General features: G+C 42.2%; 1 protein-coding gene across 1 annotated transcript in view; it reads right to left on the reverse strand.

Annotated features, from left to right (window-relative positions):
• The window catches only part of myo15ab (myosin XVAb), a 52,281-nt gene extending 27,334 nt beyond the window's left edge, over positions 1-24,947 (reverse strand). The window contains exons 1-31 of the mRNA XM_042429396.1: positions 24,857-24,947; positions 24,675-24,746; positions 21,411-21,548; positions 21,066-21,288; positions 18,613-21,002; positions 15,389-17,629; positions 15,129-15,248; positions 14,672-14,989; positions 14,185-14,382; positions 13,811-14,052; positions 12,211-12,604; positions 11,795-11,877; positions 11,192-11,255; positions 10,956-11,065; positions 10,174-10,248; positions 9,843-9,933; positions 9,709-9,714; positions 9,514-9,617; positions 8,803-8,866; positions 8,146-8,259; positions 6,544-6,705; positions 6,270-6,383; positions 6,108-6,166; positions 5,657-5,780; positions 5,446-5,541; positions 4,593-4,724; positions 3,815-3,940; positions 2,367-2,444; positions 1,881-2,032; positions 711-756; positions 438-562 (exon numbers count right to left, since the gene is read on the reverse strand). Of these exons, the coding sequence (XP_042285330.1) occupies positions 438-562; positions 711-756; positions 1,881-2,032; positions 2,367-2,444; positions 3,815-3,940; positions 4,593-4,724; positions 5,446-5,541; positions 5,657-5,780; positions 6,108-6,166; positions 6,270-6,383; positions 6,544-6,705; positions 8,146-8,259; positions 8,803-8,866; positions 9,514-9,617; positions 9,709-9,714; positions 9,843-9,933; positions 10,174-10,248; positions 10,956-11,065; positions 11,192-11,255; positions 11,795-11,877; positions 12,211-12,604; positions 13,811-14,052; positions 14,185-14,382; positions 14,672-14,989; positions 15,129-15,248; positions 15,389-17,629; positions 18,613-21,002; positions 21,066-21,231 (7,994 nt within the window). The 5' untranslated portion in view covers positions 21,232-21,288; positions 21,411-21,548; positions 24,675-24,746; positions 24,857-24,947. The remainder of the gene's footprint in view (positions 1-437; positions 563-710; positions 757-1,880; positions 2,033-2,366; positions 2,445-3,814; positions 3,941-4,592; positions 4,725-5,445; positions 5,542-5,656; positions 5,781-6,107; positions 6,167-6,269; positions 6,384-6,543; positions 6,706-8,145; positions 8,260-8,802; positions 8,867-9,513; positions 9,618-9,708; positions 9,715-9,842; positions 9,934-10,173; positions 10,249-10,955; positions 11,066-11,191; positions 11,256-11,794; positions 11,878-12,210; positions 12,605-13,810; positions 14,053-14,184; positions 14,383-14,671; positions 14,990-15,128; positions 15,249-15,388; positions 17,630-18,612; positions 21,003-21,065; positions 21,289-21,410; positions 21,549-24,674; positions 24,747-24,856) is intronic.
• Between the last annotated feature and the right edge of the window lie 27 nt (positions 24,948-24,974).

Raw genomic sequence — 24,974 nt, forward strand, 5'->3', positions numbered from 1 at the left:
TTGTCTTCACTTGTCAGTGTGAATATGTCTCTTAGGTCACTTAGGTCATTACTGGTTTTGTTTTAGTGTTACTCTGACTGTGAATTGGGGACTGTTTGTATTTAGCTGTGCTAGTGTGAATCTAATTGACTGTTGGGATAAGTGTTGGGATCTGGGACTGTTTTTCAAATCAAGCACGACTACTTTGGCAGCCAGTGGTCAGAGGTGCTGAGAGATCAATTGATCCAGCTGGTTTCCTACTGTTAGAGCTGACAAGTGCCAGATGTCTGTTTCAGAGGGGAGCATAAACAACTGTTCAAAGGAAAGAAAACTTAATGGGACGTTGGGGTAATTTATATTATATTTCAGCTTCTGTATGAGCTGAATATTCTCCTCAAATACGTGTAATGTAAAATTTTGTGCGTCTGGAAAAACTTGATCAGTTCAAAATGACCCACCTGGACAGGAAGCTGTGAAAGTGCAATCTGATTGGATAACCTTCCCTCCGTATATGGATGGTCTCCATGATACCAGAATAACGCAGCTGAGTGGTGACCAGCTCCATGTCAAACACTCCTGGTTCCTACACACACACACACACACACACACACACACACACATACACAAATAACACAAATATACACACACACATGAGCCATATATTACATTTCCATTACGATACAAATTACCACCGCAAACCTGCACACATCAACCAACTTGTAAATTTATACCTTATGATGGTTTGGCTTGATGCATCGCACAAAATAAGGGTTACACCTGTCACAGATAGATGAGAACGAATAGATGATAAAAGCTTAGTACATTTGTCTTGTGCAAGGAAGACAACTTTCCAACTGGAATAAAAATGGTAGAACATGGCTGCATAATGTTTTATAGTTGTTTGAGCTATGTGTGAACTGTTTCAGACTGAAAGATCTCTGTTTTTATCGATATGAGAAACTATTAAAGGGGATATATCACACAGATTTCTAAGTCTATATTTATATTCTGGGGCTCTACTGGGATATCTTTGCATGGCTCACAGTTCAAAAAACACCTTATCTTATCTTATAGTTGCCTGTTATGCAGCCGTTTCTTGTCTCTTTAAGACCCCCCTCCCGATGAGCCCACTCCGATTCCGTTTGGTTAGTTTCTGGAAGCTACATCTCGGCAGGCTTTCGGCGGCTCGAGAGGCCACGTAAACCAACAGTAGTAGTAGGATTCCACTTCTTTATCTCGTTCTTTACTTGAAAAGGAAACTTCTCAAATACATCCGCACATGTTCGAGCCCAAATCTGATCCCAAATATGCAAGCGGACAACGTGAACAACCCAAAGCGGCAATTGTTGCGGGCACGTGTGTAAAATCTGATGGGATCACGAGGAGGAAGTAGAGGTAACATTGCAAACAACATAGACATCCAACATAACAGAAAATCACATAAAGCATGATATGTCCCCTTTAAGCAAATAAAATGTATCTTCCAAAGATAAATGACTCCTGCAAACACTGACTTATTGTTCAAAACTCATTGTCTATTTAGACACAAGTCCATAATATATATTATACTGTAGATTTGGGCTGTAACTTTCACTCATTCTCTGTTCTCTAAATCATAAACACTCTCTATATCTCACAGCATCTCTCAGCCACGTCAGACACTTACAGTCATCATTTTTGCGTCACCACTGATAGATGCACTATTATATACAGTAAGTATACTTGCCATGACTTTCATCTCATGAGCAAAGCATTGTGAGAATGTTTTAGGGCACTACATTGTCATACATTGTGCACTCAAATAATTTGGAGGAAAATGAATATAATGGGTAGAACTCTGTAAGGAGCTGGTTTTGAACACAGTTTTGCCATTTTCCCATTGTGTGTTGTTTTACTAAAACCTTTCCATCTTCTCCAGCAACTCCTGCAGGCTGCTCTGGAACTTTGCGCTGACTGTGTTGGCCTGATAACGACGAGCTGTGCTACTGCGCCGCACGTTAGACCGCTGCTGGGACACAGACTCTGAGTGCTTCAGGAAGAGGCTGGATACCATCTGTGCACACACAAACACATGCAAAAACATAAATAGAGGACAAAACAAGGTTGAAGAGTGAAGAATCAACACTGAGTATCATCTAATAGGTGGATGATACTGTGTTTGTATATATTTGCATTCATTATTGATACTTAAAACACTAAATCAAGGACAAGTCAAAATACACAACTGTATTGTGAAAGCCACAGATGACGAGTAACAATCATAACACATAAACGTAATTAAAAATGAGTGTGTACGCTTACTTTCACTAGTAAGGAATGAGGAATACATGTTCGAACAATAAAAGAGAGTAACTCATAAGAGAAAAAGAAATATTTGCACATCTCACTCTGTTCTTGCTCTGCATGAAGAGGTCTAAGACATCCTGGCGGACCATGTCGAAGTTCTTATCCAAGAACTTGTGAACCTGCACCGCAAAACATCAGGAAAGTTTTACAACAAAATCCCAACCAGGAACTTTTAATATCACATTTAAACGTTGGAGAGACAAAAGTGCAGCAGCCCTGTGCACATTAATCTAAGCTACTGTAGAGAATTCATGAATTTTAATAAATTGATGAAGGCATTTTATTTATAACACGTACACGATGATAATCAATCATAACTGAATGTAGAGATATCAGAGATGGACTGGCTTTGGGGGATTTAAATCTATGTGTGTAACAAAACTGTCTATAAATTCAAGGAAATGTTGGGATTTTTGGCTGGAAGAATTTTATTCATTTTTTCAGTCAACAACTTTATACTCAGCAGCAGTGTTGGAGACTGTGTGGGCACATGAATACTAATAATTCCCACATCAAAAGATTTACATGTTTTGAGAGAATATATTTTTGACCTTAAGAGACATTGGAGGTTATAAGGTCCCTGAAGACAGCGAGATATTGCATCAAAGTTTGATAACCCAAGAAGAAGTAACAAGAAGCGAATATCTGAATAAAATTTTACTGGTTGCCTTTAAAAGGGCAACAACTACGAACTGGTGTAAAAAGGAAGATTCAAGATGGACACAGTGAGGGAAATATTTGTGGAGGAAAAACTGACATTTTCCATGACAAATAACAAAATAGGAGAAATGAATCAACTTTACTACAAACAACAATATCATTTCCTGACCTGGTTATAAGTAAGAAATGTACAATTCACTTGGTTTCTGTGATTTGTTGATGTTTGCTTCTCATTTTATTTTGTAAAATATCTTTAAATTGTTACAAATATAAAATAAATGACAAAAAAAGTAAATTGTTAGGACAACAAATGGTGTACCGTTGTCATGGAAGGAAGGAAGACAAAGAAAGAAAGAAAGAAAGAAAGAAAGAAAGAAAGAAAGAAAGAAAGAAAGAAAGAAAGAAAGAAACAAACAAACAAACAAAAGAAAGAAAGAAAGACAAAATAAGAAAGAAAGACAGACAGAAAGAAAGAAAGAAAGAAAGAAAGAGAAAGACAGTCAGACAATCAAAGAAAGAAAAAGTAAAACAGACAGAAACAAAGAATGAAATAAAGACATAAAATCAAAGATAGAAAAAAGACAAAGTCAAAGGAAGAAAGAAAGAAAGAAAGAAAGAAAGAAAGAAAGAAAAAGAAAAACAAAATAGGAAAGAAATAAAGACATAAAATCAAAGATAGAAAGGAAGAAAAACAGGCAGAAAGAAAGAATGAAATAAAGACAGAGAAAGAAAGACAAAACAAGAAAGAAAGAAAGACAGAAAATCCAAGAAAGATAAAAAAAAAGGCAAAGTCAAAGAAAGAAAGAAAGAAAGAAAGAAAGAACGATACCTGGTAGTCGACCTTCCCAGCATAGTGTTTCAGGGTGAACTCTGGCAGTGGCATCTTTGGCCTGGCATACAGCGGGTTGTTACCATGGTGATAGTGGCACTTCTGAAGGAAGGTGTGGTCTGTTGCCTAGCGATGATGAGGAGACAGTTAATGGTTGGTGAGCAGTGGAAACTAAATGTCTACAGCACAAACACATGTTGCCGTGTGTGTGTGTGTGTGTGTGTGTGTTGCGCAGCAGATAGTCTCAGACATATAACACCGTGTTCATATTTCACTTTAAGCATCAGAGACACTTTATAAGACGTTTATCTCAATATGAGCTCAGTTATCGTCTTACGTTAGGAGCCGACAGCAGCAGGTAGGCAATTAAGTGAGTATGTGGGATAGTTTTGTATTGATCGTAGCTGGCTTATTATACGCGTCAGCCTCCTGGTTTATGAGAAATCCAATAAGGGAGATTTTTTTTTTTCTTAACCAAATTTCTTGAGTATTCGGATGACTTATTGTTGGCTGTTGCCTTTTTTTCCTCACAATACACCTAAATAATGCAGTTATAAGTTTCTTGTGATCCAATCTAACTTCATTTTAAGTACATTTGTTCTCCACGGGTGTCTGCCTCGGCTAATTGTTTGTTTGACTTTGGATTGAGTAATGAATTATTAACAACCCTTTGCTTTAATTAAGTATTGTTTGAATCAGTCAATCTTATTTTCAATTAACTCACATCAATATCAGCTTTATTATTCAATTTTAGTGAACACCCATGTCTTTAGTTTACCTGAGGGAAACCGCACTGGTCATCTAGTATGCGCAGTATCCCATGAGGCTTTGCAGCAATGAGGTCAAGGCAGGCCTGGTTGTGGCTGAAGGGCTGCTGCTGCCACTCGATCTGCTCCCGCATGTACTCCTCCTACGCAGCACAGCAACAAAACAACTGTAAAGTTCAACAGGTTGGTGTATATAAAGCTCCTCTAACGCCACTGTTGGTTGTTTCCAGTTTTCACTTTAGTTGTAAGTACTGTTGGTTTGTGAGATTTAATGACCTCATGAGTTCATGAAAGCTGCTCTGAAATTCATGAGAGTCCGGTTACAAACAAGGTTCTGTATCTTTTGACTCTACATTAATACTTTTTTAACGCTATTGAATCTTTTCTTGGCGCTTAACTAGAAACAAAAGTGAAGTTGGGTTGAAATTGCTCTGATTTAAGGATCCAGACATATGTGTATTAACCCAATCAGCATTATTTGGTGTTTTGCAGGTCAAAAGATCCAGACGTTTGTTTACAACCAGGCAAAATATGTCTGAAATGTATTTTTTTATCTTAATGTTGTTTCAACAGCATTTCAATCAGTACTGAACATGCATACCAGAAGCCAGGTTACTAACAAAGTCTGACAACAGTTAGGACCTGTTTCACAATGAAATATAGTTGCTGAGATGCTGTTTAAACAACAATTATACCGCGTTGTCTTACATTCTTTGATACTTTGACTTCTCACCCATATTTGGCGCGGTTATAACCCAGCTGTCTAGACACACCTTTTGATACACAACTCACCAAATCAGTCCTTACTTAACTGGGAACATACCAATATGTGTATGAAAATAAAAAACTTCCAGTTTCCCTGACCTGTTCCTCCTGGAAGATGACCCTGTTAAAGTAGAACTGCAAAGTTTCATTGGCGTAGTTTATGCACAGCTGCTCAAAACTGTTCACCTGTAGCTCCTGGAGGGTAAAGAGAGGAGACATTGGGGAGTTTTTGGGCAGGTTAGTTATCACAGGTCAGCTGAGACACATCAGTGCTGTAAGATTACTGAGCGACAATATTCTTTAGTGTGACCTCAAATCCATAAATGTCCAGTATGGAGATGGAGAGGGCTTCGTTGCGAGGGTAGACCCGTCCGTTGATGCGCTCTGTCAGCCAACTAAACAGCAGCGAATACAGGATCTTGGCAACGGCATCTCTATGAAAAACACACAATAAGGTTTCTATGGAAACAGAAAACCCGGTTCCTATGGAAACAGAGGACATCTGAAAAATCTCTTCCCCAGCCCTGACGTCCTTTGTCCTCACATGCCTCTACCAAAGACTGAAAGAGAATATCAAAGACTCTTCACTCCCTCTCAGCAGTTTCCTGGTATGATTTTAAAGAACGAGTAAAAAAAAAAAAAAAAAAATGAGCACATGAAAAAGCTTCAGACAAGACTGTCAGAAAGGCTTTTATTTCAGGTTATTCCAAGTAGGTGCATAATGTTTAATCTAACAGATACCACATTCAACTTTTACCCACCTGGCATCCACAGCACTCTCCACTGTGAGCGGAGTGTAGATCTTCTCCCGTACTGTATCCTGGAGGTCAAACACGTCTGTTATCTATTTAATCCTTATAATCTCAATAATTATATCTAAGATGTGTGGCTGTGATTGTTTATGTGAAGTGTGTTCTGCTTACTGTTAGTTTGAAGGTGACGGACTTCTGCAGGCCGTCAGGTGAGACCTGCAGCAGCTCAGCTACCACCCTGATCTCCTGTGCGCTCACCACTGACGCAACCTCCTGACCTTCAGTCTGCAGGGACGTGCACACACACATACGGAGGCAATGACATTCATTATTACCATCATTAATCAACATCATCATTACCATTCAGCCGTGAAACTAAATGCATTTATGTAGCCCATTTGTGTGTGTGTTTGTGTGTGTGTGTGTGTGTGTGCGACAGAGAGACCTGGTGTGGCTGAAAGAAGACGTTCCCCAGATGAAGGACAGAGGAGAGAAGCCTGTAGATGCCGTTTTGCTCCTCTGGAGTGAAACACAGGATGTCCATGGCACTCAGCAGTCGCCTGAAGTCCTCCCCGTCATCCTTCCCCTCTATGGTACAGTCCCCTCCCTGCACTCATGTACACACATGCACAGTTAACAACAACATACTCAGCCAGTTTAATCACAGCTGTAATTAAAGTGTAACTTTAAATCAGCAGCTGAAAGTCTTGTTTTTGCTAACTTCCAGTGGTTAACTTCTCACCTTGCTGCAGTGATGTAAAAGTCTGCTTCAGGGTGTGACAGTACATTGTGACATAACTAATGAGTGCAGTTACTGGTGCAACAGAGCGAACTTCTCACCAACTTTTCAGCCTGGTGTTAAGTTACACTTTAGAAAATAAGCCAGAAGTGCTTGTAGTAGTACCCACAAACTCACAAACCAGTATCAATGTAAATAGTCAAAGATCATTGATCGACATTGGTGTGACTGGGATGAGCACATGTTGATTATGTTTCATCTCATTAAGTGGTAAAAAGTAATCAAAGAGAGTAAGAGTGCAAGAACACACCATCAGAGAAATAACGTAAACCTGAATATTGGTTCAACATACCACGAGTCAGTTTCTATAAAGGAAAAACTCATATTAAGAGCTCTGTGGAGCAACTTGAAGCTCTAAATACTCAATAACACAAGATAATTAATGTGATAAGAATAAATAAACAAGATCAAGAGTCTACAGCCATGCTAGTGGCTCTGCAATCCTGTGTTTAGACACAGTGGTGCTTTGAGCTAAATGCTAATGACAGCCTGCTAACATGGTCACAATGACAATGCTAACATGCAACATGCAGATGTTATGTAGGTATAACGTTTGCAATGTTCACCATTTTAGTTTAGCATATTAGGGAATTAGCACTGAACACAAAGTGCTGCTGAGGCTGATGGCAATGTCTTTACTTTTGCAGGTATTTGGTCATAAAGTTTTGGACAAGTTAAACATTTAACTTGATGATGGCACTAGATGAAAACTAAGGGATTACCAAAGTTACTACAATTCATCCTGTGGGGAACATGAACATGCACCAAATTTCTTGTCGAGACATTTTACTACAAAAGTCTATCAAATATCAAAATATTTCTATGTGGACCAAAGCAGAGGAGACCAACTTTGCCATGCAGTTACACAAAACTAGGTCTTATACAAGTCATACATCAATCAATAAAGCCTCACTAGATACACACAGTAACAAGTTCTTTATCCATTTTGTGTACAAAATCTGCAAATCATATTTCTCACTCAATATATCTGAAATACAGATACTCCAGGCTGCAAAGGTTACTCACTTTGTATTCATGTACCACAATAAGTTTGTGCCATTAATCACTTTGTAGAATAAATGTCATGTTTTCAAAAAATTGGCATCTCATTTGTTAATATGACTGCGTAATTGATTACAGTGACTACTCCTTATCTGTGCTCCGTGTGTGTGTGTGTGTGTGTGTGTGTGTGTGTGTGTGTGTATGTGTGTGTGTGGACAGGAGTGTAGCTCCTATTTCTGTGAGCACCTGATTCAGATAGTAGTAAGTCTCAGCTTCCTGCAGATACAGTGAGCGCTTCTCGTGAGGAGGAAGACCTGCCAACATCTCATAGAAGATGTGGTAGTTCCTCTCCGATTTGGCCTGTGGATGAACACACACACACACACACACACACACACACACACACACACAAACACAAAACACACACACACAAACACAAAACACACACACACAAATACACACAGTCCACAATTTAGAACTGCAGTTGTGGGTTTGTTTGTTGGATTGAATTAGTCCTGTAATAAAAAGACATTGGACACTGGATGGATGGATGGATGGATGGATGGATGGATGGATGGATGGATGGATGGATGAATGGATGGATGGATGGATGGATGGATGGATGAATGGATGGATGGATGGATGGATGGATGGATGGATGGATGGATGGATGGATGGATGAAGAGAGACTGGGGTGGATAGAGACACAGTTAGATAAAGAGCAACATGTTTGACACCTCTCATGCTGTCTGCCTCTAGAATCTCCTCTTTCTCACAGTGACTCAGTTGTAAGAAGACTCCACTTGACCTGCTGTGTGTGTGTGTGTGTGTGTGTGTGTGTGTGTGTGTGTGTGTGTGTGTGTGTGTGTGTGTGTCCATGTGTGTGTGTGTTATGTTTTTCACCTGAAAGACAATGCGGGACTTCTCCAGCAGGTACTGAGACGTTATGGCACCGCTGATTACACCCCTAGTAAATTACACATAGGCAGGCACACAGACACACATGCATGCAACAATGCACACACATAGACAAACACACACACACACACACACTCAAAGTGAGTCCGAGTTAAGTAACAGGTCATGCATGTGTAATGTGCTCGGATCTTCTCTGTCACAGTTCTAGCAGAAGATCAACTACTCATCTAACTGTGTTACTGGGACATGTTGGCATAGTCACCACTAAGCCTACTGTTTGTGTGTGTGTGTGTTTGTGTGTGTGCGCGCGTGTGTGCACAAATATGCACATGGGTAACCACAAGCCTATTCAGGGTTAAGATAACACGCAGGCATACATGTTATATTTTAATTCAGAATAATTAAATTCTAATTAAGAAAATCAATTAAGCATTTTTTGGTCCACTAACCTTCTTCTTTTAGTCAGGAAGGCCAGAGGGACTTCCACTAACTGTTGCAGCCATGCTTGCTGTAGTTTTAAAGATTTTTCTTCTAAACTACAACTATTATATAAGTGATCTCATATTGGGTCTGCTTTACATCAAATAAAATGTGTAGCTGTGTTTGATAGAGAAATGAGAAAAAAACAAACATTTAAAACTATTATTGATGTTGCTTCAGTTCTTGACTGTATTTGTTGAAGTTGTAATTACTTACCCCTCCATGTAGATCTGCATGAACTTGCCAAAGCGTGAGGAGTTGTCGTTGCGCACCGTTTTGGCATTCCCAAAAGACTCCAACAGGGGCGTAGCCTCTAGGATCTAACCAATCACCACATGCAAATGTTACCATGGCTACCTTTAAAAGGGATGGTGGCTCACATAAGAGCCAACAACTTTAAGAATAGTTTACCTCTATCTGATGGGACATGAAGGAAAGAGAAGAGAAGAGAAGAAAGGAATAACTGTTAGCTTAAATGACCACAGTATGAGCTGTGTTTGTCAGCATGCATGTACTTTTAGGTATATAATCTACCAGATATCTACCTGTTGTGTGACGTTGCGTTTGTGATGTATGGCTGTCAGGTAACGCAGGATCAGTTTAGTAGCTTCAGTCTTTCCTGACCCGCTTTCTCCGCTGTAATAACAGTTAGTCTTTAACAGCACTTCTTTTATTTTATTACTCACAAAGAGTAGCACATTCTTGATAGGATAATAAAAATGGTTTACTTTTCCTCGAGTTCATTTTTTAATTCAAAATAGCATTTCATTGTTTAAAAGACAGGTTTGAGTTTTTGTCCAAGTGCTGCTAGTTGAAATGAGCAGCAAATTCAAGGCCTTACTCATTCAAAGTCTGTTCATCAACAGCATTTCATACCTGATCACAATACACTGGTCCTTTTTGGCATCCATCATGGTGGTATATGAGAAATTAGCAATGGCAAAAAGATGGCTGCAACACAACAAAACATTTTTAATGAACAAACGCATACAGATGCATATTGGTTGCATAAGTGTGTGTTGTGTGTGTGTGTGTGTGTAGATGTGAAGTGGTAGTGAAATACATAACCAAACTCTACCTTGGCAACCAACCAACGGCAGTGTAATAGGAACCTCTTACTAACACCTGAGAGTGCTGGCATTTACACCTCTATTTACCACCATACTGTATCTCAGAGCACAGTTTCGACACATGTAGACAGATGTAGTACAACAGTGCAATCACACACAGTCTCAACGGCAAAGTTAAAGGTTAGAGAGTTATGCTTATCTACTCTATTCAGCAATGAAAAGTACTCTGAGAGCTTATTCCTAAATATGTTATTTCAATTATAATAGAAAATGTTAAACTGAATCTGCATAAAAGTACATATGCTGACAATAATGAGATACATAAATCTGATTTTTTTCACTCAAATAAGTGCAGTAGTTCATGAGAAAATTGTGTAAATATTCCGAATCAGCAAAAAGAACTAATTACTTGTTCTTTGGCCAGCTTTCCACCAAATTTAACTGGAATCTGCTGACAAGATTTTCACATATCCTCTTAACAAACAATCTGGATTGAAAACATAACCTCCACCGAGGCGGTTAGGTTATGCTTAAGCTCATGGGCAAATAGCTTGGACACACATATACACACAAACTCCCAGGTCTTACGGAGGGTTGTCACTCAGGCCACAGCCCTCATATTGAAGTACCACGTCTGTGCCGTAAATGTTGAGCAGCTTGTAGGGGTTCACAGACACGAGGATGCTACCTATGTAGGTCTGTGTGGAGGGAAGAGAAAAAAAAGAAAAAGACAGATAGTGGATACATGGATACAACTGGTATCTCCATGACTTTTAGATTGTATTTAAAAGTTATTTTATCTGCATATTAGAAATTAAGCATACATATACGAGTTCCTGGTCGTAGCGTTTCTTCAGGTTCATCAGAACTGTGGTCTCATTCAGCTCACTGAAATTAAACACACAGAAAATGGAGAGTACAGAGCACATACAGGATTCCCACACTCACTTTGGTTAATATGAATTACTTCTCAAAGGTTTTGAAAGGTCCTTCTCTGTGAAAATTGGTAAAATTCTGAGATAGAGGGATCTTTTTTTTTTGAACAAGTCAAGAAATGATTTTGAAATAATGTCTTTGAAACTGCTGATTACTGAACACAAATATCTCATGAAGGGGTTTCCTTTGGATGTGAAGTGATGACTTTAAGATAAACATCTGCACGGGTGTTGCATTTACATTTTAATAAACTACTTAAATACTTAACATACTTAATGCTTCTCTTTCTGAAACCCCTACATTTTCAATGATTTAAAAACCTTCAGGCATACTGGGAGACACAAACAAAGTGAATTGCTGCTTGAAGAAACTGAAAGGATCTGCATTGAAATGACCTGTCATGGTCTACACTGGAGCATCAAAATGCCTGTAAGCCTGTGACATGAGTGAACAAGCTGTGAGGCTGTTTGTTAATATTGGATTGAGCTTACGGGAGCTGTGTCATGTCCTCCATTCCCTCTGCCCAGCGTTTCACCCTTTGGCCTGTTGTGGGCATGCTTAGGATAGAGTAGATCTGGACACACACACACACACATACACACATTATGGTATGTAATTAGTCTAATACTGTCATGCAACATTGTAACAGCTTGAGGGATATAGTCATCGCTTGATGCAGAAATGATGTGAGATGACCAGAAATTCTCATATTTTTGTTTGTGAACTTTAGAGGAAAATGTTCATTGTTCAGCTTCCAGCTTTTACATGCTTCAGTATTATTCTTTGAATTGTGTCTATATCTCTGTACACTCATTCCTGTCCTAAATAGTTGTCTATAAAATGTAATAAAAAATTATAAAGAACTCCTCATCATCCAAAAAATGAATTTGTGAAGTTTGTTAGCTACCTTGTCATACCAGCTTTGACCAGGTACCCTCTCTCTGTCAGGAGTCCAGTCTGGATCCTGAGGCTGCCCATCCACAATTCGAGGTGAGGGTAAATATCCTTCCAACATGCCGTCTTCTCTGTACATGGACCACTTTGACAGATTCTGGACTGTCCCGTGTGGCAAAACTCTCTCAGCTGCCCAAACATCCTCTCCTCCTTCCCCTCCTCCTTGAGCATCCCTGGCCCAGTGGCCTGACTGTGGCCCGTAGGGAGGAACCACAGCATAGCAATTATCCGGACCCTGCAGTCCTGTTGGTGCCCTGTATGAGGCATAGCGAAGCTGCTGGTTTTGGATAGCATCACCCAGCTTCGGGTTGTGGAACCGTCGTGTGAGAAGAGAGCTATCTGGCAACCTGTGGAGCAAGGAATGGGTCTCTTCATTAAAGAACATGTAACACATGTTGTAAAATATTGACCAAAATATGCTGAATTGTGATATAATTGTGACGCAAATGGAAATTCATGAGTCTTTTCTATATATATCGTGTTTCCACCACAAGAACTTCCCCAGGGACCCCGGTGGTCTACTGGTTGGGACATGTGCCACATGGCCACAGCAGTTCGATTACGACTATGGACCATTGTTGGGTATCATACCCGTCTCTGCCCTGTCTCTGTTTCCTGTCTTTCTCTGCACTTTCATCTTTCTTTCCTGTAGAACTGTGTACTCTAGTATCAATATTAGGAGGGGAGGACATTTCTAGATGTTTATTAATGTTAAAAACCAAAGGCCAAAGCCAAAGGTCTCTACCTTTGTTGTATGTCATACCCATCTCTCTCCCCTTGTTTCCTGTCTGACACTTCACTATCCACTGTCCAATAAAGGAAAAAAGCCACAAAATTATCTTAAATAAAAAACAAAACAAAGTTAGACCTTGTTGTTGTCTTGGCAACTAAAAGAGCTTAATCCATAAAAGAGCACTAATAAGAAAGCAAGATAAAAAGAGAGGGAAAGTGTGAACGAGCTGTGTGAACGAGCTGTGTGCACAAGCAAAGAGAGAGAGGGAGCTCAAGTCAAAAGACGTAGGGAGTTTATGATAGAGAGAAAGCAGCCGTGAGAGAACAAAGTGCGGGAACAAGAGAAATAAAACTTTATTTGCAGATAGTTTCATGGAGGTTATATACTAAAGCAAAAAAGAATTACCATCAAACTGTCGGCAGATCGTCTGCTTTGTAAACAGAGGCTGTGGTGTTTTCAGTCTCATTTTCCTCCCCTACTGTATGTCTCCTTTTCATTCATTCATTACATCCAACTCAAACATCAGAGTCACACAGCACTAAATAACAACAGGACGACTTTGGGTTGTTGTTTTCTCATGTATGAAAATTTCAAATGCTGCTGTTATATACACAAAGAGGACTTTCAGTTCCTAGTTTAGTTTCTGAGTTTCATTCCTGGAACTTTTTGTTGAAAAACCTTATGTGAATTTCATTCTTCATTGGCAAAAGTTAACACCTTGCTTTCAGATTCATTTTTCAACAACAATTCTGTGCAACGCCTGGATAAGCCTCTCAGGCAATTCTATATCCTAGTTTCCATTAATAGTGTTTTTCCTTACCTGTAACTGATGCCACGCATGTCCCCTTTCTGCAGTGCAGAGGTGAGGTTAGGGGTGGTGGGTTTGGGTGCCCCTGACAGTACAGAGTTTTCCGACAGATGAAAAAGACCTGCAGAACGAAGTGCTTTGTTCTGTCTTAGAGCACCAGCAAGGTTTGGAGTGGAGGGCTCCTGACCAGGAATAACCAGGGAACCATCAGGGAGCTGGTATGATGCATTACGAATGTTTTGATTTGCAAGAGCCTGCAGGTGGCAGGAACAGGAAATCAGATTATTAAATGTTATTAAAGGCTGTTATGTTTAACTTAAAGGTGCCAATAAAACAGACTGGTAATGTAGACAAATTAAATTAAGGTAAACTAAACAGGTACACACTTTAGACAGATCAGGGGCGACTGGTTTCCTTGGGTCAATGATGATGGTTCCATCAGGCAGGGTGTAGGATACGCCCTTAAGGTAGGGGTTCTGCAGGGCGGCTGCCAGGTTGGGGGTCTTTGGTTTTCTTGGGTCAACTATAATAGTTCCATCTGGGAGGGTGAATGAAGCTCCTTTCAAGGCTGGGTTATCGAGTGCCTAAGTATTACAACAGCTGGGTTCAGGTAGGGTAAGCCAGAAAGGTTAAATAAGTGCAACTGAAACAAAGTCAATTAATCTTCAGTAGAATTAGAGAAGAAGCTTAGTACATTTTATTTCCAATAATTATTAGCAAAACAAAAACTACATCGATTAGTGGAAACTATTTAAAATCCCTGTCCCTGTGCCCTTCTGAAAGAGTAATAGATCAACACACACACAAAAGTAACAGGTAATGTGAAAGTAAAGGGAAACATAAAAATCCAAAGAGTTTAAATGCATGGCTAACCTTTGCCAGGTTTGGAGACATGGGTAAATTGGGGTCACGAACTCCTTCTGGTAGGGTGAAGGAGGCATTTCGAAGGGCAGACTTTTGGAGGGCTTCAGACAGGTTTGGAGTGACAGGTTTCCATGGATCAATGATGATAGTACCATCTGGTAGTGTGAACGATGCATTTTTCAGGTGAGGGTTCTGAAGTGCTGCTGTAAGGTTTGGGGACTTCTGTTTCTTGGGGTCAATCACAATGGTACCATCAGGGAGAGAAAAGGAGGCTTCACGCAGAGCTGGGTTGTTTAGGGCCTTAGCCAGGTCTGGGGAAATTGGTTGCTGCACAAGGAAGGAGAGCAGAGCCAGAAAACTATCACTAACTTTAACTAATGCACGGTTATAGTAGGTAGCGAGAAGAGAGGAAATTACAATAAAAGGTGAATTCCATTAAAGTAAAGGATAAAGAGTTATTGGTTACCTGCTGTCTAGGGTCTATAATGGTGCCATCAGGGAGAGTATATGATGCAGTCTTGATACTCTCGTTCTGAAGAGCTCTGGAAAGGTTAGGAGACATAGGCTTCTGGGGCATACGTGGGTCCTGTGTGGGTGGGAGTGGGGAGTAATTTAGAGAGAGTACAATTGTAATAATGCAATTTTTATTGATATTGTTACATTGTATGTAGACAAACATACATATGAGGTTGCATAGTTATTTTGACATTCTCCTTTTATATCTACCCTGATAACTGATCCATCAGGCAAGGTGTACGAGGCTCCACGGACTTGCTCGTTTTGCAAGGCACGGCTGAGCATTGGGGAAGAACGTGAATCTGTATATGGTGACACGAAGGTTCCATCTGGAAGCCGGTACGATGCCTGCATCAACTGTGGGTTGTGTAGGGCACTTCCTAACATTGGTGAAGAGGGTGGTGGGGGCCCATAGGAGGGCCATCTAAATTGCACAGGTGTCCGATAAGATGCATGGCGGAGGTTTGGGTTCTGTTGTAGTGCGCTGTGGACCTGAGGCCCAGTTGGTGCATAAGGGTTACGGCGTTGCATCATTGGAGATCTCAAAGATGTGACATTCTGCAAATCAGACCTGTACTGTAAAGCATCATGGAGCAGTGGTGCCGGGCCAGGCTCAGTGATATATTCATATGGAGTAACAACAGTTGGTCCATATGGTGAGCGGAGATGTGGAGTCTGATAAGAAGCCACACCCCTTAGTGCCGGACCATGTCTCATGGCTCCAGATAGCATTGGAGATGAGGGTACAGATGGGGCATATGGGGACTGAGGTCTTTGAAGAGGAGACACATAGGATGCTTCTCTTATTGCTTGGTTTTGCAGAGCTCCAGACAGCATTGGCGATGAAGGAGGCATAGGCTGTTCATACGGTGATATTGGCCTTTGCAAAGGAGAGACATAGGAGGCATCTCGTACAGCTTGATTCTGTAGAGCCCCAGACAACATGGGAGAGGAAGGGGCCATAGGCTGCTCATAAGGTGACATTGGTCTCTGCAGTGGGGAAACATAGGAAGCATCTCGAATAGCCTGGTTTTGCATTGCAGCAGAAAGCATAGGGGATGAGGGAACATGAGGGTCTGCATATTCGGTAGTCATACCTACCATCTGGGCTGCCTCTGGGCCAAGAGGAGAAGAGAAAGAGGCCTGTCGGATAGCCTGGTTCTGCAAAGCACCAGATAAATTGGGAGAAGAGGGGGCGACAAACTGATGAGACTGCTCAGTATAAGGATCAGCATAGGGGCCAGACACATACGTTTCCGATGCATAAGTGGTTGGATGAGCAGCTCGAGGGGGCAAGAGGGGTGAAGACTGACGAGAAAGTCGAGGAGAGAGGCGTGGGGATGCAGGATGTGGCATATGCTTAAGGGAGGACTGTGGCGACACGGGAGGCCTCCTTCTCATAGACTGCTGGGCCATGAGGGGACGTCCTCGAGCCATGGGGCGAGGAGGAAATCGGCCAGATTCTCTCCTCCCCAGGGGAACACGGTGGACCATGTGAGGGGAGTGGAAAGGAGAGGAGAGGAGGGAGGAGTCCACTGTGAGAACAGAAGATCCATTGCTTCGTATGGAGGAGGGACGGAATGGACGCACATTCTGTGTGGGTGGGGGCACTGGACGTCCCCGGAGACCCATAGGGGAGGGCCGAACAGTACCTAAGGGAACATTTCCCCCCATCCTAGGCCTGGCCAATGGAGTGGGGTCCCTGAGCAGCCGAGTTGAGCGACGAGAAAGGGTAGGAGATGATGGGGCAGGCCTAGGTCCTGCAGGGGATAAACTGCGACGAGATGGGGAGGGAGAGGGAGATGGCCTTCTACTGAGGTGTGGAGAGAGAGGGGGAGATGCATGACCAGGGGAGTGGGGAGGGGAGGGTGGCCTATACATCTTTCTCCCACCAAATGGGCTGTGGGCAGGAGTGGGTGATGATGGGGGACTTCGCCTCCTTATGGAAGCACGGGGTGATGGGGGTGGAGAATGTTGCCTAATTGAGGCTCTTGGTGAAGGTGGTGGACTACGCCGAATCATGGAGGCTTGGGTAGAGAGAGAGGGTGAGGGTCCTCTTGCCAGGGGAGGCGGTGACCTCTGAGGTTGCATTCTACGACGGGTGATGGGGGAAGCCATGAGGGAGGAAGGAGGTGAAATCCCTCTTGACATGACAGAAGGGGGTCTTTGGGCATTAATGAACCCACTCCTCATGGATGGTTGTGGGGAGGGGCTTCGTCTCTGTGGAAGCATAGGGGAGGGTACTGGAGAAGCCATGGCAGAGGGATAGCGCTGCATCTGTGGGGAGGGCATGATGACAGAGCGGCGGGATGGAGTTGGAGAGGGCTGCAGGCGCCGGGCAGGAAGGGGGGACATATTTGCTTGCTTAATAATCATAGCAGTTGGAGTAGGGATTAATGGTGGGCCATAACCCTGTTGCTGTGAAATCACCATTGGGTCTGTCATCATCTGCTGCTGGAAAAACACAACAAAAATTGTGTAAAATAAGTGGAGAATTTAAAGAGGAGAATGTAATCATTAACAATGATAAAAATGGGGTGGCACTACTGAAAATAATATTAAGATTGTAGTGAAAATTGTTATGGTATACCAATTAGAAATACTACCACCCTTATGTGAAGTTGGATACATCTGCTCTACAATTAACAGTTTTTGTTAAGTTCTGTTTTTACCAATTACTACAAAATCCAGTATTCATTGTGAAAACTACATTAAGTATACCCCCCACTCCACCCCAACATAGTACCTCTGTGTGGCTAATATTATTGCTAACATTTCTGTGGGAGCTCCGAAGACTGAAGTCTTGATGCTTGCATAAAATGTGATAGCATAGACATCAGTTCTATGGAGATGCCATGGCTGTCTCTCCAAGGTGGGACTGTGTAACTCAAGCTGGTGCTTAAAGCTGAAATTATGCTTCTCTGAAGATACATGTAAACATCTCTGTACAGTGAAGGGTATTATGGGCATGTTATAGGTGTTATAGGTTGTGGGGACTCGCAAAAGAGCCAATGTGCACACCTCCCAAATGTCAACAACTTCTCATATTGACCATAAAAGAAAGAGCCATGCAAAAGTGCACCGTGCAACCCCTGTGCACGTGCAGCCCACATGTATCCCAGAGAAGCATAATTCCAGTTTAAGAGGCAGTAGAGGTGTGCTCTTCAGAATGCAACAGGATATTTTGTCTGATTTTCACATGTCCACCTCTCATTATGAATCAGATTGGAAATCAGCAGACTTGCTCCTCAATGCCAGTTAACTAAATGTATTCTGATAAAACTTAAAAGCTTACTGAAAAATGTTTGTGCTATGTAGTTACAATACATAAATATATGCTTTCCATATATTTGATACCAGTTAGAGAATCAGTCAACCCTCTAAAAGAGTATGGATATTCAGAATCAATCATGAAACACCAAGGCTGGAATTACCTGGGGCGGCATCATTTCTGGATACATCTGTTGCTGGGGCGACATCAATTGCTGTGACATCATCTGCTCCTGTGGTGACATCATTGGTTGTGGCATCATCTGCTGTGGTGACATCATTTGCTGCGACATCATCTGCTCCTGTGGTGACATCATTGGCTGTGGCATCATCTGCTGTGGTGACATCATTTGCTGCGACATCATCTGTTGCTGTGGGGTCATTATCTGTTGTGGGGATATAATCTGTGATGGCATCATTTGGGGTGACATACTCTGTTCTTGTTGTAAAATCATCTGTTGCTGTGGTGACATTATCCGTGGTGGCATCATCATTTGTTCTTGAGGGGACATCATAGTTTCTTGTTGCAAAGACATCATCATTTGCTCTTGAGGAGACATCATCATTTGTTGTTGTGGTGACAATGCCATTTGCTGCTGTGATGACATCATGGCAGCATCTTGACCTGGTGGAAAAGGCATCTGGTCTTCATACTGGATTTCTGACATGTCTTCAAACTCTGGATCAGGTGGCAAAGTAGGTGGAGGGGGCAGGGGCACATCTAGACGCTCTTTCCCAAATAGGCGCACTTGAGGTCTAGGAACTCTAAATGTCATCTCACTTCCCTGAACCCCGCCAGTACCATCCCCATATTGATCCAAGTGGTCTGCATACTGGTCCCCATATAGGCCCTGTACCTGATCCATCCCTTGCCCTCCAAAGCCAAAGACCTGCTGGCCTCCTTGTGGGAAACCAATGGCCTGCTGGGAGCTGTAGTCTTGGTAGGGCATGCCAGCATCACTATAGCTAAATTGATAGTCTGGTGGAAATCCGCCTTGCATCCCCATCGTTACTGCATAAGGATTCTCATAACCTGCCTGTCCGTTGTCATAGTAATCCCCTTGTCCATCATTATAGTAAACTCCTTCACCATTTGCATCATAATAACCCTGAGCCTGAGGGCCAAGAAATCCATCCATCTCTCCTTCATGCATATGGTCCTCACCCACCAGTGCATAGTAGTCCAGACCCTCGTCACCATACATTGCCATTGCCTGTTGTTGCTGGTAACCATAGTAATCAGCTTCCTGGTTGTTATAGTAGCCTTGGGCAGCGAAATAAGGGTTATAGTAGTCCCCCATGTCTTCATCATAGAGACCACCCTCATAATAGTCTGCATTTGGATCATAGACTCCTTCTTCTTCATAGTAACCCAGGTCCTGATAGTCTGCTCCACCTGCTCCATTGTCATAGTAACCAAAGTGACCCTGACTTTCATATGCTGCAGCTGCCTCGTCTCCATAACCACCATAACCATCACCATAGCCTCCATAACCTTTCTGGCGGACTGAATGCCGCTGGTCATATCCATAAGCCTCCTCCCCATGCTCATACCCATCGTTATGGTAACCACGGAGATAACCTCTGGAGCTGGCTTGGCGGCTGTGTGCTCTACGTCCCCCCCAGCCATGGTGTCCCGAATTTCGACGCATTTTAGTGGACAGGAAGCGATTGGTCAGCCAATTAGTTGCTGCTGCAACCTTACCCAGCAACGAACTTCTGTTCTTGAAGCCATCAGTTCGGCCATCACCGTCCTTTTTTCCAAATAACCCTTTAAAGAAACCACCCTTCTTCTCCACTGAATCTCTTCCTCCTCCCAGACGAAGCAGCATATAGGTTGGCTTCTTCCCACCATTTGCTTCTGCCCTCTCTTTGGCCTCCTTCTCTTTTTTCCTCTTTTTGCTGGCCTTAAACCTCATCATGAATCGAGAGGTGTTCTTCAGCATTGACTTGCGGCGTTTCTTCTTAGCAAGTTTTTTTCTTCTCTTACCCAACCCAAGAAACAAACTGAATGTACTTTTTAGCTTCTTCCTGCTGTTCCTCCGCTTCTTGAAGCCGGAAAACTTCATGAACATCCTGGACATGTTCTTCAGACCTTTCTTTGGGATTTCCCTTATCGGAAGCTGCGGAGCCTCCTCTTTCTTCTTTCCTTTCTTCTTCTTTGGATCAGCATCAGATTTCCCTCCTTTATGATGGTGGCGGTGATCTTTGGATTTCTTTTTGGATTCAGCATAATCATAATCATCCTCCTCCTCATCCTCTTCATCTTCATATTCCTCCTCCTCCTCATCTTCTTCAGAATCTTCCCCACGTCTAGACTTTCCCCCTTTCTTTCCTTTAGCCCCCTTGCCTCCTCGCCCCCTCCCTCTCCTGTCATCCTCTGAGTCTTCCTCCTCATCATCTTCTTCACTGAACTCTTCATCCTCTTCTTCATCACTCAGGAGCTCTTCATCTTCCTCCTCCTCAGATTCCACCTTCTTTCCCTTGCCTTTGTCTTTTCCTTTCTTTCCATCATCTTTCCCCTTAGGTGGTTCCTCCTTTCCCTTCTTCCCTCCTTTCTTATCATCCTTTCCACCTTTTTTATCATCCTTTCCACCTTTCTTATCATCCTTTCCACTTTTCTTATCATCCTTGCCAGCTTTCTTATCATCCTTGCCAGCTTTCTTGTCATCTTTTCCTCCCTTTTTGTCATCTTTTCCTTTCTTTTCCTCCTCTTTCTTTTTCTCTGGTTCAGGTTTTCCTCCCTTCTTTGCGTCCTTCTTGGGATCTTTCTTGCCGGGCATTTTGACAAGTAGCTAGGAACACACCATGCCCTCTCTTCAGGATGTAATGCTGTAAACCTTCAAACACACAAACACATAAATATTACATGTACGATGTATGGAGGGAAATGTTGTAGGAGTATGTTAACATGAAGAAAATATGATATGACATTTTAAGAAAATATGACTAGAAGTCTGACCTTTAAAAGATTCCTCAGTTTAGATATGCCTGGTTGAATTTGTGCCGGCAATATATGCAGGTTCAGTATCTGTGTGAGGACAGGTCCACCTGGCCAAAGCAGTACTACACTGCCCAAATCTGGTCCCCATGAAGGCTCCTGTAAAGACAAAAAGTACATAGCTACATTTCAGGAATCTTTTTGCCTACACTCACACTCACACACAAATATTGGCATACACACAATGAAACCAGGTAATCAAGTCTAAACTTTGATCTTCATATCACTTTCCCATTCAGTAACTGTACTAAAATGTATTAACTATTAAGTCCATGACACTGTTTTAGCACCACAACTTGGTTAGAAATCTTTAAACTCTACCCATAGATCTCCAATGTCTGCCCAGTGTTCTTTAACTATTAGACCTTTAACCCTAGTTTGCTATTTTAGACCCAGAGGTGTCCAGAAATTTTTACCTAGAAATCTCCTATCCCCCTCTGGCTCCTACACAGTGATGTACAATAACCATCCATAGATGTCCAGCTCTGCATGTGACCTCCAAGGTCAAAGGGTTCAAATGGTCAGAGCAAAAACACCTCCTATAAATCTACTTCTGCTTGTGTATGCATAGCATCCACTCTACACACAGCATGATCCATGCGGACAGGAAACAAAAAACTAAACTAAACAAACAAAATGAAAAAAAACACACACACACAAAACATGCAGCTGCTACTAAAAATCAGGCTGTATCTCCACTATGGTCAGTCCTCCAGTAGAGTTGCAGTTAAAAACAAACCCTTGTGGCCGTGTCACCACAGTCATTCATTGAGACAGCTTTCCATCATAGTCACCTCCACATTCAATGACAAACGACACAGAAGAGCAAGTGTGGTGGTTGCCAGGATCTTTGTAGTCTTCAAATTTGTTGTGTCCTTGCTGGAGGTCTCTCTTCTTTAGCGGTTAAAAATAAACAAAAACAAAAAAATTCTGGGACAAAGTCTTTAGGTCACACTCTGCTTCTTCCTCTGACCTACTCCGTCCTCTGTTGCTCACTACAACACATTCCCTCACTCAACACACCACTCTGCTCACACGGCCCTCCTCAGAGTTTGTGATAGCTAGAGTGTGTGTGTGTGTGTGTGTGTGTGTGTGAGGGAGAGAGAGAGAGAAGGGCAGATGGGTTGCCTGTTTGTGTGTATGTGTGCGCGTTTCCGTGTGGGTATATATGTGTATGTGTATATGTATGTGTGCGTTGGAGGAGTTCCTTCTGGCGGGTCGTAGAAGGAGTCTTAATTTGTCATCTGGCTCTACAGGTGAAACTCGAGAGCTCTGGGCTACTGAGGGGGCGGGGCATAAATAATACAAAAGGTTGAGATAGAGACAGAGAGAGAGAGAAAGAGAGAGAGACAGACATGGGATGCAGAAGATAAGCCTGATGGGCAGTAAGATGCCATCAAATCCACAAATATCTTATAATTAACAGCCTCTAATTTCCTTATTATGAATGTGCTGCATGTATACTTATGCATGAGAGAAGTCATGTAGATACACCTTTACACTGCCTGATCTTTAATCTATTCCTCTTTTCCCAGAGTAATAATTTAAATTCAATAAGATTATATATATATATGATACTGATAATAAAATAAAATAAAGAGAGAATGCTTTTACAGAACTCTGCATGCAGGTTTTCAGTTGGATTTTTGTCCCATTTTGCCCAATCATTTTGTAGTAAGCGGCCCCATACCTCGCTGCTGTACAATGCAATCGATTCTATAATTGATTTAATATTTTGAGCCATGTCTTAACTGGAATTTGGATTTGAAGTGAACACACACAAAGTTTCCTGTGGAACTAATCTGTAAACCAGGTAAGTACAGGTATTTCTTTGTTCTATTTGGGTCCCAACTATTTTAAATATTGGGTCATTTCTTTGTAACCTTGATCTTTTTTGGAAAGTGATAATTTTGGTCCTTTTCAACTGTCAGGGCCCTGGTCTGACAGTATTGATGGAGAAGGTCCAGACTCTGCTGAAGACCTTCCATAGTAGGACACTTGATTTCTGTGTCTTGAACAGTGTGATCAGGTGCTGATCTGTGTGTGTATGTGTGTGTGTGTATAAGTGAAGATCTGTGATGCATCATTGTCAGAAATATCCTATTCAAACAGCATCAATATGAGCAACGCAGGCTACCACCAACCTACTTCCACATACGTAACAGCGAGAGAAGGAGCAGAGGCAGGAGAAACACCCACTTGTTAGACGTATGACGTCTTCCCTCTAGGTATCAATAACAGAGGAATGACTCTCACAAACAGACACACACACGGCTAGTGAAGGATCAGTAACAGGGCTGTGATTATTAGTGCCATCAACCAAATTATTCCTCTTCCAGAGGGAAGGGGTCGGATTGCCGGATCTGTCCTGTTACAGGGTATAGGTGTTGGGTTGCCAGATCCTGATCTTTTGGTCTTGCTACGTAAGTCTATCTGATCATTAACATCCAGCAAAGAGCACATGTAGTGAATGCAGAGTTATGTCTTTGAATGGGTGCACGTGTGCATTAGAATGAGAGACAGCATGATGAAAGAGTATTTTTTCTTGCATTTCCCACGGTTTGTCTCTAACCATACATCCGCCTTTGAACCAGAATGAAAAGACTATATCAAACGTGAAAAGCTCTGAGTTTCAGCCAGTCTCCCTTCTTCCCAAAGCAATCGCTGCTGGCAGGTGGTCCTCCATCTCTTGATAGAATTTGTAGAGAAGAGACAACATAGAGAAACTGGGATACATGCCCGGGAGAGAAAAGCAGACTTATGACAGAGGTGGATTTGATGAGGCTCATCAAAAGCATTCAGGTCCTTAGGGGGAAGCAGTAGACCATGTTTGTCACTACACCTACACACATACACACACACACACACACACACACACACACAGTAATCTGCTGCTATCTAGTGGACCAGCATTACACCTGCAGCACTCTTAATAGTTTGGAGTTGGCTGACAAGTTAAGAGGCCCGCAGCAAGTGTAAAATCGCACAACACAGCAATTAGCTAATCATTCAGCACTCTTTTTTTGGTGATTTGATATAATCTCACTGTATAATGAGAGGCGATGAGATACAGTAAATCAGCACACATCAAGGGGAAACATTTATCTTGCAGGAGAAAAGTGGCCTAACTAATGTGTGCAGGCAAACTGATGGACTTGCTCTGCACACTGTTTGTGTGGGCTGAAGGGGAGGGATGAAGGACGGTGAATGTCCCCAGAAACTCACCTTTCCTCCTGCACACCCATCCTCCGGGGTTGCTCACGTCACGGGAGCGCCGTAGTCAAGTTTCCCCATCCTCTTATAGGTCCAAAAAAAAAGGGGGGGTAAGGGGAGGTTAAAAACACCAAAAAGTAAAACAAATCCCGTTTACATTTTTCTTAATCTTAACCACTCACACAGCTCCCCACCTCTGCTGCTCCTCTGGCGAGGATCAGAGCAGCAGGGGTCGGTTCACAAGGAGGAAAAGTGTGCCACCGGGAACGGAGGATGAATATTTAACGACTATTCTTCGGTGACCGGCCGGGG

Source organism: Thunnus maccoyii, chromosome 2, assembly GCF_910596095.1.
Source record: "Thunnus maccoyii chromosome 2, fThuMac1.1, whole genome shotgun sequence".
Classification (NCBI taxonomy): domain Eukaryota; kingdom Metazoa; phylum Chordata; class Actinopteri; order Scombriformes; family Scombridae; genus Thunnus; species Thunnus maccoyii.